The sequence below is a fragment of the Pipistrellus hanaki genome (genome assembly GCF_964339955.1).
Source record: "Pipistrellus hanaki genome assembly, chromosome: X".
Lineage (NCBI taxonomy): Eukaryota > Metazoa > Chordata > Mammalia > Chiroptera > Vespertilionidae > Pipistrellus > Pipistrellus hanaki.
This window is the reverse complement of record NC_140524.1, coordinates 6,025,368-6,037,832: the sequence shown is the minus strand read 5'-3', so window position 1 is coordinate 6,037,832 and position 12,465 is coordinate 6,025,368. Positions and strand designations below refer to the sequence as shown.

The following is a 12,465-nucleotide window of genomic DNA, read 5'->3' as shown; positions in this document are numbered from 1 at the left end:
TTCTGATTTGATAAATCTGGGATGGGACCTGGCACCTGTGATTCTGTAATCTGCGCACTGAAGATGCATCCCTATGGATTACCACTACTTTAAAAGTGGAGGATAAACCGAAACCGGGTTGGCTCAGTGGATAGAGCATCAGCCTGCAGACTGAAAGGTCCCGGGTTTGATTCCAGTCAAGGGCATGTACCTTGGTTGCAGGCATATCCCCAGTAGGGGGTGTGCAGGAGGCAGCTGATCTATGATTCTCTCTCATCGATGTTTCTAACTCTCTATCTCTCTCTCTTCCTTTCTGTAAAAAATCAATAAAATATATTTTAAAAATTAAAAAATAAAAGTGGAGGATAAGAAATAAACACATTAACAGTGGTTGTGAGATCATAGGCAATTTTAATTTCTTACCCTGCTATAATAAATGTGAAGTTTTGTACAATATAAGTAACAAAAGCTATTATAAAAAAAGATTCAGTTTATCATTCTAGCTGGTAGATATATTTTATCTCTGTAATCCATTCAATTCCATTCATATGACAAATATTTATTGGCACCCTTCTATGTGCCAGATACTATTCTAGGCTATCTTTCTTTAGTATAAAGTGATAATTAAATATTCATTGTAGTATTCCCTCAACAACTAACTCTAGACAAATAGCTATCCACCACATTTGATGCTACACTGTCCTTGCTATTATCTATTCCATCCAAACTTGAAAGACTTTGCCACTGACCCCTATCAAAATCACTAAATATACTTTTACAATATTTTAAGAAAAATTAAACTACCATATCATCACTTTCTCTTCTTTTTTAGAAATAATCTCTTCTTTCATTTGTTTCTCCAGTATCTAATTTATAACCTTCTTATGTACTTGGTGTATTCTAGTATGTATTGTACTTATTTGTCTGGATGTCTTATCTTGACCTATCCAATATAATAAAAGGCTAATATGCAAAATGACCGAATGATAGAATGACTGGTCACTATGATGTGCACTGACTACCAGGGGCCATTCAATGCAGGAGCTGCCCCTTGGTGGTCAGTGTGCTCCCACAGGGAGAGCACCATTCAACCAGAAGCCAGGCTCACAGCTCCACGGCAGCATTAAAGATGTTCAACTGACAGCTTAGGCCCGCTCCCTGAGACATCCCTTGAAGGCTCCTGGACTGCGAGAAAGCATAGGCTGGGCTGAGCCAAGTACACAAATTTCGTGCAATAAGCCCCTAGTATATCATAAGCTTTCCAAAGGCAGGAACCATGGCTTGTTCAGCTTTGTAGACCCAGTAAATTTTTACCATGTCTGAAAGCTGGCATTGCTGAATAACTAATTGATAAACAGAATAGCAGTTCCTTAAAGCAGGAGTTGCCAGCCTCACCTGCATTTTCACCATCCAGTTCACAAGAAGGGCCCTCGTCTCAATGTTTATGTCAGTCTGATTGCTCATGTAATTTTTAAGTCTGAACTTTTCCTGGTGACAATAAGAAAGAAATGTTAATAAACAATTCTTATAGTTCAAAAGTTGTATCTGGAGAAAAAATATTTGCAATTAATATCTCAGAAAAAAAAGTTATAACTTAACATAATTAACATCTTAATTTACGTTAATAAATGATTTAACTCATTTTCATCAGGTATCTGAAAAAGGCAGATCAAAGTATGCTCTCCCAGTTCTTTGGGAAATGGACACATATGATATTCAAGTGTCATAGTGGATACTGAGGAATCCAGTGGGGAAAACAGGCAGAAACATACCTATGACTATAGATGAATATCAAAAAGGTTATGATTCCTTTTTGAAATTTAACTAAAAGCACAATGCCATGCTATGTAGTGCAATGCCTCTCAAACTTTAACATGCATATATACCACTTGAGGATATTTAAAATTCACATTCTATTTAGAAGGTCTGGGGTGGGTCTAGGTTTCCGTATTTCTAACAAAATCCCAAGTGAAACCTATAGTGCTGAGCTAAGGCCCACACTTTTGGCATAGCAAAGTTTTTTCTTACTTCCTCTAAAAAATGTAGGCTCTCGAGTCAGTTAATCAAAAGCTATGCCTCTAGAGAGAATATGAGTTATTCATCCTCCCTCTCATACATGGCCTGCTAAAATTCTAGTTGGCACATAATCTTGGTCCCATCTGTTCTATTGAAAGAAACAGGGGGGAAAAACTTGGAATTGATGACTCTTAGTAGTAAAGGAGACTGGCAGATTTCAAAGAAGGAAGAAAATTTCACCAGATCAGAGAGGTAAAACAACGGGTGTGATTTTATATATGATGCCAGAAACTTGCATAGAAAGGGAAAAGATCTCTAATAGCAGCTACTCAGAGGAGACTACTTGACTATTTTTGTGTCTGAGACTGTCTCCTCGGCAATTAGAGGTGTAGGCTTATGTTCTTAGGTAATAATACTTTATTTCAAATCCCAACTCTATCACATACTAGTTGTGTGACTATGGACAGTTTCCCCCAACTAAAAAAAGGAAATAATAATACCTACCATCATGAACTTAATGTGAGAATTAAATAAGATAATGTCTGTAAATTATTTAGCACAATGTATAACTCATAGTAAAATACCAGTAGATGACAGTTGTTATCCCCTTTTCAACTCATATTTGAAGGATGAAGCGATGAGAAAATGAGAACTAGAAGTCATTCCCATTCCCCTCCAGCCATCTACATACCTCTCTCTCCTTCATGTATTTGAAGATATCTTGGGTGTATGATAAGTTGAAAAATGGATCATAATGGGCCTCATCAATAATCTCCAGTATGGTTATCTGGTTGTAAATCACCAAAAAGTCATATTAGAAGAAATATTCCAAGAAAGGCTTAGCTTATATACATAAAGAATGACTTCTTTCTTCCTACTGTCATCTTTTGCTGAGATTCCTCAAGCTTCTTACATCCTGGACCATAACAGAGCATGCTTGCACCCTGAAATCCTCATGCTGCTGAGTGACCGAGAAATGCTTAGTATTCCTTGTACATGTCTGCTCTACCCTAGAACCATTTTTACAGGTAAGCTCAATATTCTTCAACAACACTGTTATATTATATTACTATTTCATCTTATGTCACCTGTCTTCTTAGGTTCCTTATCCCAAAGCTTTGATCTGGCCCAATTCATCTTCTTGGCAGCCTTTTCCATCATTTTACACTTTTATTCAGGTTGATTTTGCCTACAAGGGGGGTATTTCTCTTCCTACTTGCCAAATCTCATCCCTTTACCCTTTCAATTTACAACTTAAAAAGCAACTTCCTTAGGAGATGCCTCCATGAACTTACTGATCTTTGAATGAAGCCTACTTGAATTTAGATCGCAATTACAAAGAAAGGCAATTTCCCAAAAAGTAAACACTACTACAAAGCCTATATACATTTATATACAGTATTACAGGCTCTTGTGGATATTCCTAGAATAAATACTCTCTAATTGCTTAGGTGAATCACTATGCCAATCAGGAAGTCAAGAGTTCTACAAGGCCAACTTGATTTACTCTAGCTTAAAATATATAGCTCAGTTGCTGTTTAAGAAAAAAAATCTCTTTGCTAGCAGCTACCTCTAGGACAACAAAGAACATTTAATCTAATGTAAAAAGAGAGCAGAATACCTCCTTCTTTGCTACACGCCGCCAATCGGAGACACGTTTTTTGGAACTGGACTTACAAGCACTGTGCTTCTGTGAGGTATGATACTTGTTCACAATAGACAGGATGTCAGAGAGGGATTTCGCTCTTCTGGATTCAGGGGGAGAGGTGAACATCTGTGAGCTGGTATTAACTGGGAGGATTGATACATCTTTAAGAATAGTGTCTTCCTTTTGGGTGGGATTATCTTGCAAGGCCAATGGTTCCTTAAAGGTCACCTTCTTCCTAGAGGCAGATTTCTTTAAATTGAATGAGTCATCGATGGCAAGCTTCCTCTGAAAAGTTAATTCTTCGGTGATGGGGGATTCCCTCTCGATACTGGGCTTCTGCTGCAAAGACGATTGCTTCTTCAAGAGGAACACCTCACCTTGAGCAGTGGCCTTCTTCTTTAAAGATAATTTACTATCTGTGCTTATTATTGCATCAGTGGAGAGCTTCTTCTTCAGAATCGATGGTTTCTTTGAAAAGGAATCCTCATCAGTCGTGCTTTTCTCCTGCAAAGTCAACAGCTTCTTCGAGGAGTCCTCTTTGGTATCAATGATATGCTTCTTTTTTAAAGATAACGGTGTCTTGGTATCAATTGCTTCCTCAGTTGAGGACTTCTTCCTAAATGGCCCTGGCTTCTTAACAGAGAAATCCTTATCTTTGCCAATCATATTCTGCAAGTCCAACACTTCTTGGCAGATGGACATCTTTATTTGAGTGGTGTATTTTTTCTTCTTTAAAGATAATGGCTCCTTGCTGGACATTGCCTCATTTGTGGTATATTTCTTCCTAAAGGAAACTGGCTCCATAAGAAATTCATCTTTACTGTGAATATTCTCCTGCAATGCCCAAGGCTTCTTCAAGAGGGCTACTTCCCCCTGAGTGGTATGCTTCTCTGGCAACACAGATGATTCCTTGAAGAGGGACTCCTCCTCAGTGGTTGGCTTCTTTTTAAAGGACAATGGCTCCTTAACGAGTGACTTCTCTTCAGAAATGGTCTGCACTAGTGGCTTCTTCAAGCAGGATGGCTTATCTTTAGTGGTACATCTCTTTACAAACACTAGCTCCTCTTTGGGGGTCTCCTCCTCAATGGTATGCTTCTTCTTAAAAATCAAAGGCTCCTTTAAAAGTGACTCCTCTTCAGTTGGATTCTTTTGCAGGGTTAAGGGCTTCTTTACAACAGAAATGTCCCCCTCAGTGGTGTGCTTCTCTTTGAATGACTCTTGGAAAAGGAACTCCTTAGTGGCAGACTTATTCTCAAAAGGAAATGGTTCCTTATTGGGCAACTCCTCTCTGGAGGTGGCCTTCTGCGATATTAGTGATTTCCTCTTATATGACACCTTCTCCTGAGCAGTACACTTATTTAAAGTCAGTAGCCTCTCGGTGGTGGTAGACTCCTCAGTTTTAGGTTTCTTCCTAAAGTTCGTTGGCTCCATAATAGAATCCTTTTCAATGTTATTGTCCAGTGAGGTCAGTTCCTTCACACAGCATAACTCCTTACTGGCAGACTTATTCTCAAAAGAAAATGGATCCTTATTGGGCAACTCCTCTCTGGAGGTGGCCTTCTGCAACATTAGTGACTTCCTCTTATACGACACCTTCTCCTGAGCAGTACACTTATTTAAAGTCAGTAGCCTCTCGGTGGTGGTAGACTCCTCAGTTTTAGGTTTCTTCCTAAAGTTTGTTGGCTCCATAATAGAATCCTTTTCAATGTTATTGTCCAGTGAGATCAATTCATTCACACAGTAGAACTGCTTCCCTTGTTTTACATACAACTTCGAGGATGGTAATGTTCTCTTAGGGAAAGTTGCCTCTTCAGTTTCATGCTTATTCCCAAAAGTCACTGGCTCTGAAACAAACTTGAAATCACTCTCAGTCTCCTCCAGCAAGGATTGTGGCTCCACAAATCCAGATGTCTTATTCCAATGTACATCCTTCTTTAAAGATAATGACCTCTTCATGTGGATTGTGTCCTTAGTAGTGGGTTTCTCTTTTAAAACTAATGGCTTTTTTGAAAGAGATGCCTCCTCAGTGGTGGGTGCTTTAGAAATGGTAGATACATTCACAGTGAGTGATTCCTCCACAGAGTTTAGTATCATGGTGTTAGCTGCTGATGTTGAGGGTTCCAATTCATATCTGTAAAGAAAACAATGTCAGGGTAAGAAGAATGTAGTTCCTAGAATCTTCACCTACCATCTCATTTTGTTGCCACATTTAATGAAGGTATTGAAGTGAAAAGGCCTTAAACTCCAGGAGACAGATTAGAGTGTAAAAATCAATGTGTATCATAGTGAATCAACTAAATAGCACAGTGAATAGTTTCTATGGCCTACATGACCTCAATTTTCTGAAAAATTTCTCCTGAAATCCATGCTATATTTTTAGCATATATGATGTATTATTATACCTTAATTTATATGTAAAGGCTTTCAATGTAATACCGCATTATATGAGTGATCTGCTCACATATCAGTCTCCCTCACCAGCTGCAATTATTTGTCTTTGTCTATCAGAACCAGGCATCTGATAAAATTCAGGTTGAAATTAATATTGTTGAAAGCTTATGAGAGAGAATTTTAAGAGAGAAGTATATAAGAGGCTCATGAAGGCTTATAAGTGAAAGCTGGGCACTTAACGTTGGTGGTATCTAATCATAGTCTCTTTACCCTAGACCAGTCGTCAGTCAACCGCGGCTCGAGAGCCACATGCAGCTCTTTGGCCCCTTGAGTGTTCTAATGCCACTTCTTCAAAATAGACTCACCCAGGTCAAAAACCGACTTCTGTGCATGGGCCACAAAGTTTCAATCACACTGTGTATGCGCACCTGCACGTGGTGTTTTGTGGAAGAGCCACACTCAAGGGGCCAAAGAGCCGCATGTGGCTCGCAAGCCACGGTTTGCTGACCACTGCCCTAGACTATTCACAAGATATTTTCTCAGTGGAGGACACTAAAAACAAAATAAACATTGTTCACATGTGTCAAATGCAAAGCTTTGTTTTGTATAGGATTTCATGACCAATCAGAGTGAGTAACTTGGTGCAACTAAATCATTGGATGACTAGAAATCAGAATAAGAAAGAGGATTAAAAACAAATACAATCATCAGTCTAAACAAGAGTAAAAACTATACATCATATGATTCCACTTATCCGACACACCCAGAATAGACATATCCACAGAGGATATTCATTGCCTGGGGCTGAGAAGGGGCAGGAGCTGTGAAGGGAAGAGTAGAAAGGAAGACTGAAAAGGGAAGGGACTGGTAATGGGTATGAGTTTCTTTGGGGGGGTGTACAGAGTCTTTAAAAAGTTCTAAAATTAGATAGTGGTGATGTAATGGCTATACAACTAACTCTATGAATATAATACAAAAAAACCCAATGAATTATTTTTAAAAGGGAAGTGGCAGCTGTACTATTAGAAATTTACAAGCTAATTCTAAAATTTATATGGAATTGCAAGGAACCCAGAATAGCCAAAACAATCTTGAAAAAAGGAACAAAGTTAAAGGAGTCATATTTCCCAATTTCAAAATCCTTACAGAGCAACAATAACCAAGATAGCTGTGGTACTGATATAATGACAGACATGTAGATCAATGGAATAAAATTAAAAGTTCATAAATAAACACTTACCTTTAACAATCAATTAATTTTTTACATGGTTGTCAAGACAATTAAGTGGAAAAAGATTAGTTTATTTAAGAAAATGGTGCTAGAACAACTGGATATGTACATGCAAAACAATTAATTTAAACACCTAACATACACCACCAATAAAAAGTACTTTAAAAAAAAAAAAAAACCTAAGAGCTAAAACTTTTAAATTCTTAAAAGAAAATCTTAAAAAGAAGCAAAGAAAAAAAACACATCATGGACACAGACCATAGTATGGTGATTATCAGAGGAAAAGGGGGAGAGGGAGGTAGAAGAGAGTAAAGGGGGATAAATAGTGATGGAAGGAGAATTTACTTGGGGTAGTGAACATACAATCTACACTAATAAAAGAAAAAGATGCAAATTGACTGAACCTTCATGATGCCCACCAACCAATTAGGAGTGAGTATGCAAATTAACCCAACAAAGATACTTAATTTGCATACGCAGGTGCTGAGCAGCTGGGGGCAGGATGCTTGCGTCATCACCATGGCAATGACACAGGCATTCCGCACCACCACAGCCACTCAGGGCCTCTGGGCAGCAGGGCCAGAGCAGAGAAAGGCGGCTCTGGGGAAGGAGCGGAAAGGCAGTGCTGGCAGCCAGGGAAAGGAAGGCCCATTCTTGCACAAATATTCATGCATCAGGCTTCTAATACAATATATAAATGATGTATTATAGGATTGTATAATACATGTGAAACAAAAATTTTTTCAATAAAATTTAAAAACGTATTATAAATCTCTACAACTTTGGATTTGGCACTGGTTTCTTATTAAATACTAGAGGTCCCCTCAGCCCAGCCTGCACCCTCTCCAATCTGGGACCCCTCTGGGGATATCCGACTGCCTATGGGCCTAAACTGGCAGTCAGATATCCCCCTCACAATCCTGGACCATTGGTTCCTAATCGTTCACCTACCTGCCTGCCTGGTCGCCCCTAACTGCCCCCCCTGCTGGCCTGATCACCCCCAACTGGCCCCTCTCTGCCAGCCTGATTGCTCCTTTTGACCACCACCACCCGCCAGTCTGGTCACCCCTTGCTGCCCCCTGCTGACCTGGTTGCCCCCAACTGCCCCCCCTGCCAGCCTGGACACCCCTAACTTCCCCTCCACTGGCCTAGTCTCCTCCTATTGGCCCCCTAATGGCCTGGTCACCCACAACTGCCAACCCCCTGCCAACCTAGTCACCCCTCATGCCCCCCCCCCACTGGCCTGATCACCCCATGCAGCCTACTGTTCAGTCGTTTGGTTGTCCCTCACTAACACCCCTGCCCTGCTGGCCTGGTCATAGGCAGCTATATTGTGAGGGCATGACAGTCAGCTTGCATATTACCTCTTTATTATATAGGATGACACCAAAAAACAAGCAACAAAAGAAAAACATAAACTGAATTCCTCAAAATTAAAAATGGTTGTGCCTCAAAGGACACCAACAGGAAAGTGAAAATACAACCCACAGAATGGATAAAAATATTTCCAAATCATTTATCTTATCAGGGACTTATATCTAGAGTATGTAAAGAACTCTTACAAATTCAATAATGAAAAGCTCAATGACTAAATTATAAAAAGGGGACAAAGGATCTGAATAGATATTCTTCCAAAGAAGATATGCAAGTGGCTATTAAGCATATGAAAGATGTTGAATGTCAGAGAAATGCAATCTAAAGGAGATACTACTTCACACCCACTAGGATAGCCATAATTTTTTTAAAAGAAAAAAGATTGTGAGGATTGACAGGGATATAGAAAATTAGAAACCCTCATATATTGCTTGTAGGACTCTAAAATAGTGCAAGCATTGTAGAATATAGTTTGGCAATTCCTCAAAGAGTCCAACATAGAATTGCCATTTGACCTAGCAATTACATTACTAGGAATATACACAAAAGAATCCTATATAATAAAAGCGTAATATGCTAAGTATCCAGTCATCTGGTCATCTGTTCAGCCAATCAAAGTGTTATATGCTATTGATATGCTAAGGCTGCTCAATCACTCAATTTGATGTGCACTGACCACCAGGGGGCAGACAGTCAACCAGTCAACCAGTCACTATGACGTACACTGACCACCAGGGGACAGGCGCTCTGACAAGGTTAGTTTGCTGCTGGAGTCCAGCTGATTGGGACTGAGCGAGATGGGCCGAACAAACCCTGGAGCCCTCCTGTGGTCCCTCCCCAACTGGCTAACCTCCCGCCCCCCTGCCTGGCCCTGATCATCCACCAGTGGGGTCCCTGAGCCTGGCCTGTGCCCTGTTGTAATCCAGAACCCCTTGGGGGATGTCAGGGAACCACTTTTGGCCCGATCCCACAGGCCATGCTGAGGGAGCCCCCCTCCAGTGAATGAATTTTCATGTACCAGACCACTAGTATATATATATATAAAAGCCTAAGCAACCGTTATGAACGAACAACCAGAACAACCAGTTGGCCAATTGCTATGATGCACACTGACCGCCAGGGGGGCAGATGCTTAATGCAGCAGGAATTGCCCCCTGGTGATCTGTGTGCTCTCACAGGGGAATCACTGCTAAGCTAGAAGCTGGGCTCACAGCTGGCGAGTACAGCTGCCACGACAGGAGCCTCTCCTGACACTGCAGCAATGCTACTGAGTGGTGGCAGCAGGCACAGCAGGCTGGCATGAGCAGAAGCATCATGACACCAGCTCAGCTCGGGTGGGCTCCTCCCTGCTGCTTGGCACACTGTTACATCCCTTGGGGGATGTCTGACTGCCTGGCATGGCCTGCAGGGATTGGACTAAACCAGTAGTCAGTCATCCCCTGAGGGGTCCCAGATTGAAAGAGGGAGCAGGCCAGGCTGATGGATTTGTTCATGAAGACCGCCCCCTCCTCATGCACAAATCCATCCACCACACTGGGCCTCTAGTTGAAAATAAGTGTTCAAACAAAAACTGATATATGAATGTTCATACAAGCACTGTTCAGAATAACTAAAAGGTGGAAACAACCCAAATGTCCACCAACTGATGCATGGATAAATAAAATATGGGATAGCCATCCGTGGGATGGAATATTTGGAAATAAAAAGGAATGAAGTACTCATACCTGCTACAACGTTATGCTACACGAAAGAAGCTAGACATATAAGACTACAAATTATATAATTTATATGAAATGTCTAGAATAGGCAAATCTATAGAGATGGAAAATAGATTAATAGTTGCTTAGAAGTCAGAAGGATGGTGGAATTGAGATAAGACAGTAAAGGAACAGGGTTTCTTCTGAGCGGAGATCTATGAACCAGGAGGTCACAGTTCAATTCCTAGTCAGGGCACAAACCTAGGTTTTGGGCTGGATCCCCAGTAGGGGGTGTGCAGGAGACAGCCAATCAATGATTCTCTGTCATCATTGATGCTTCTATCTCTCTCTCCCTCTCCCTTCCTCTCTGAAATCAATAAAAATACATTTTAAAAATAAACCAAGTAGGGCTAACTGCTAATCTTCTGGTTTGATTGCTTTTAGTTAGGTAATTCACAGTGTTCTGTGGACCTGACATGTTAATTTTCCGAAGTTCCGCAATTTTCCCCCCTTACCATTTGGAAGCCATGCTTAGCCCCATTATAGATATCTATCTCACTTATTCTATTCTTCCCTGAAGAAGTAATTCCCACTAGAATAAGGAGAAGATATAGGAACATCTCACTCCACTCTCTAACTTTTCTTCCAATAAAATTTTTCCTAAGGTTAAATCCTTTCTCTAATCCTAGATGGGAATACTTATATCTACCGTATTTACAGAACCTATCAACAGTTCCCTGTAACATCTGGAAAACACATGTTTTTGGAATAGGGAAACAGTAATCTCTATCCAATAACAAGGGGAAAACCTCCCCTAAAGCTTCTAATGGACAAGCGGACTAGCAAGCTATCAAATAGCTGCTAAGAATTCTCTAAAAATTTAAGTTGCCCCCAAACTCTCAAGTACAGATAATTCAAACAGGGACTGAATTACTAAAGATATAAAAAGTGAACACAAGATCTTTTGACAAATTCTCCAATGACAGCTCTTTCAATATGCAAACACCCCGTAGAAAAAGAGAGGGAGAAAAGAGGCCTGTAACATTTTAGCAACCACAGCTAAGCCCACATCAGCAACCAAAGTTAATGTAGTAATCACCAACATGGCTTATTAAACATGTTTTCAATGTGGAAAAAAGGAAGTCAAAAGGATGTCACACACTGTCCTTTACCATCTAAAACAATGCCATCTGTGTCACCTCTTACTTTTTTATATTTATCTCATTGTTTTTGGCCAACTGCAGAGCAGGTGTGTTCTTGTTTATCTTCTTGGAACTGTCTTTAACAACCTTCTTATTGGCTTCCTTCTTAGGTTGGTCAGGTGGACTCTGAGAAGCCTACAAAAAATAGGGGAGAGAAAGCAGCAAAGAAATTGAGAGAACAATAAATTACCCAAGAGGTGGCTCTTATAGGCACGTCCTGATCCACATCCCCACCCTACACACTTTGGTTGAGTATTCCATGAATAATCAAAATATCTCACAACCAGTATAGTACTGGTGTGGACTAATCACAGTGAAAGCTAGCAGTAGAGTACAACTGGTAATTATTAGCTAAATAGCAGCCCTAAATCAAGTACATCAAACTCACAGTCAGCAGGCCATATGCCTCGTTTATTTAAGAAATATAGTAAGTAGTTCTTATCTCCATGTTAGGCATACTGGATGGCAAATTCTCTAAAGGTGTTTTGCTAATATCACATTTCACTGTCACCCCATAAGATGTTCAGAGGTGGGGGGGGAGGGGAATATAACTGGCTTTGTTGAGTGGGTATACTAAAGTAAACTACGTTTTCAGTGTCAAGCTCTAACACAACACTACCTGTGATACATTTATTCCATTTCATTGAAGGGATACTTAATATGGAATTCTGAGGAGCTCCACCCCATATCATGACTAATTGTATTGAACAGGAGGAGAGATCCTGGATCTACAAATAATGTCAGTAAAATTAATTTTTTTTTTTACTTTTAAAATAAAATAAATTTAACCTATATTTCAAATAAATACCATAACCATACTAAAGAAAAAAAAGAAGATAATATAAAAACAATTAGCTTAAGTAAACACAATATTAGACTATACAGTATACCCTCAATATATACACCATCAATCAGGGTGAATTTGTG

At 40.0% G+C, this 12,465-nt stretch overlaps 1 protein-coding gene across 2 annotated transcripts in view; it reads right to left on the bottom strand.

Moving 5' to 3' along the window:
• CCNB3 (cyclin B3) overlaps nt 1–12,465 on the bottom strand; it is a 48,355-nt gene that overhangs the window by 13,956 nt on the left and 21,934 nt on the right. For both annotated transcript variants that reach the window (XM_084870958.1, XM_084870959.1), the window contains exons 4-7: nt 11,543–11,673; nt 3,617–5,774; nt 2,687–2,782; nt 1,375–1,467 (exon numbers count right to left, since the gene is read on the bottom strand). In XM_084870958.1, coding sequence (XP_084727084.1) covers nt 1,375–1,467; nt 2,687–2,782; nt 3,617–5,774; nt 11,543–11,673 — 2,478 coding nt within the window. The remainder of the gene's footprint in view (nt 1–1,374; nt 1,468–2,686; nt 2,783–3,616; nt 5,775–11,542; nt 11,674–12,465) is intronic.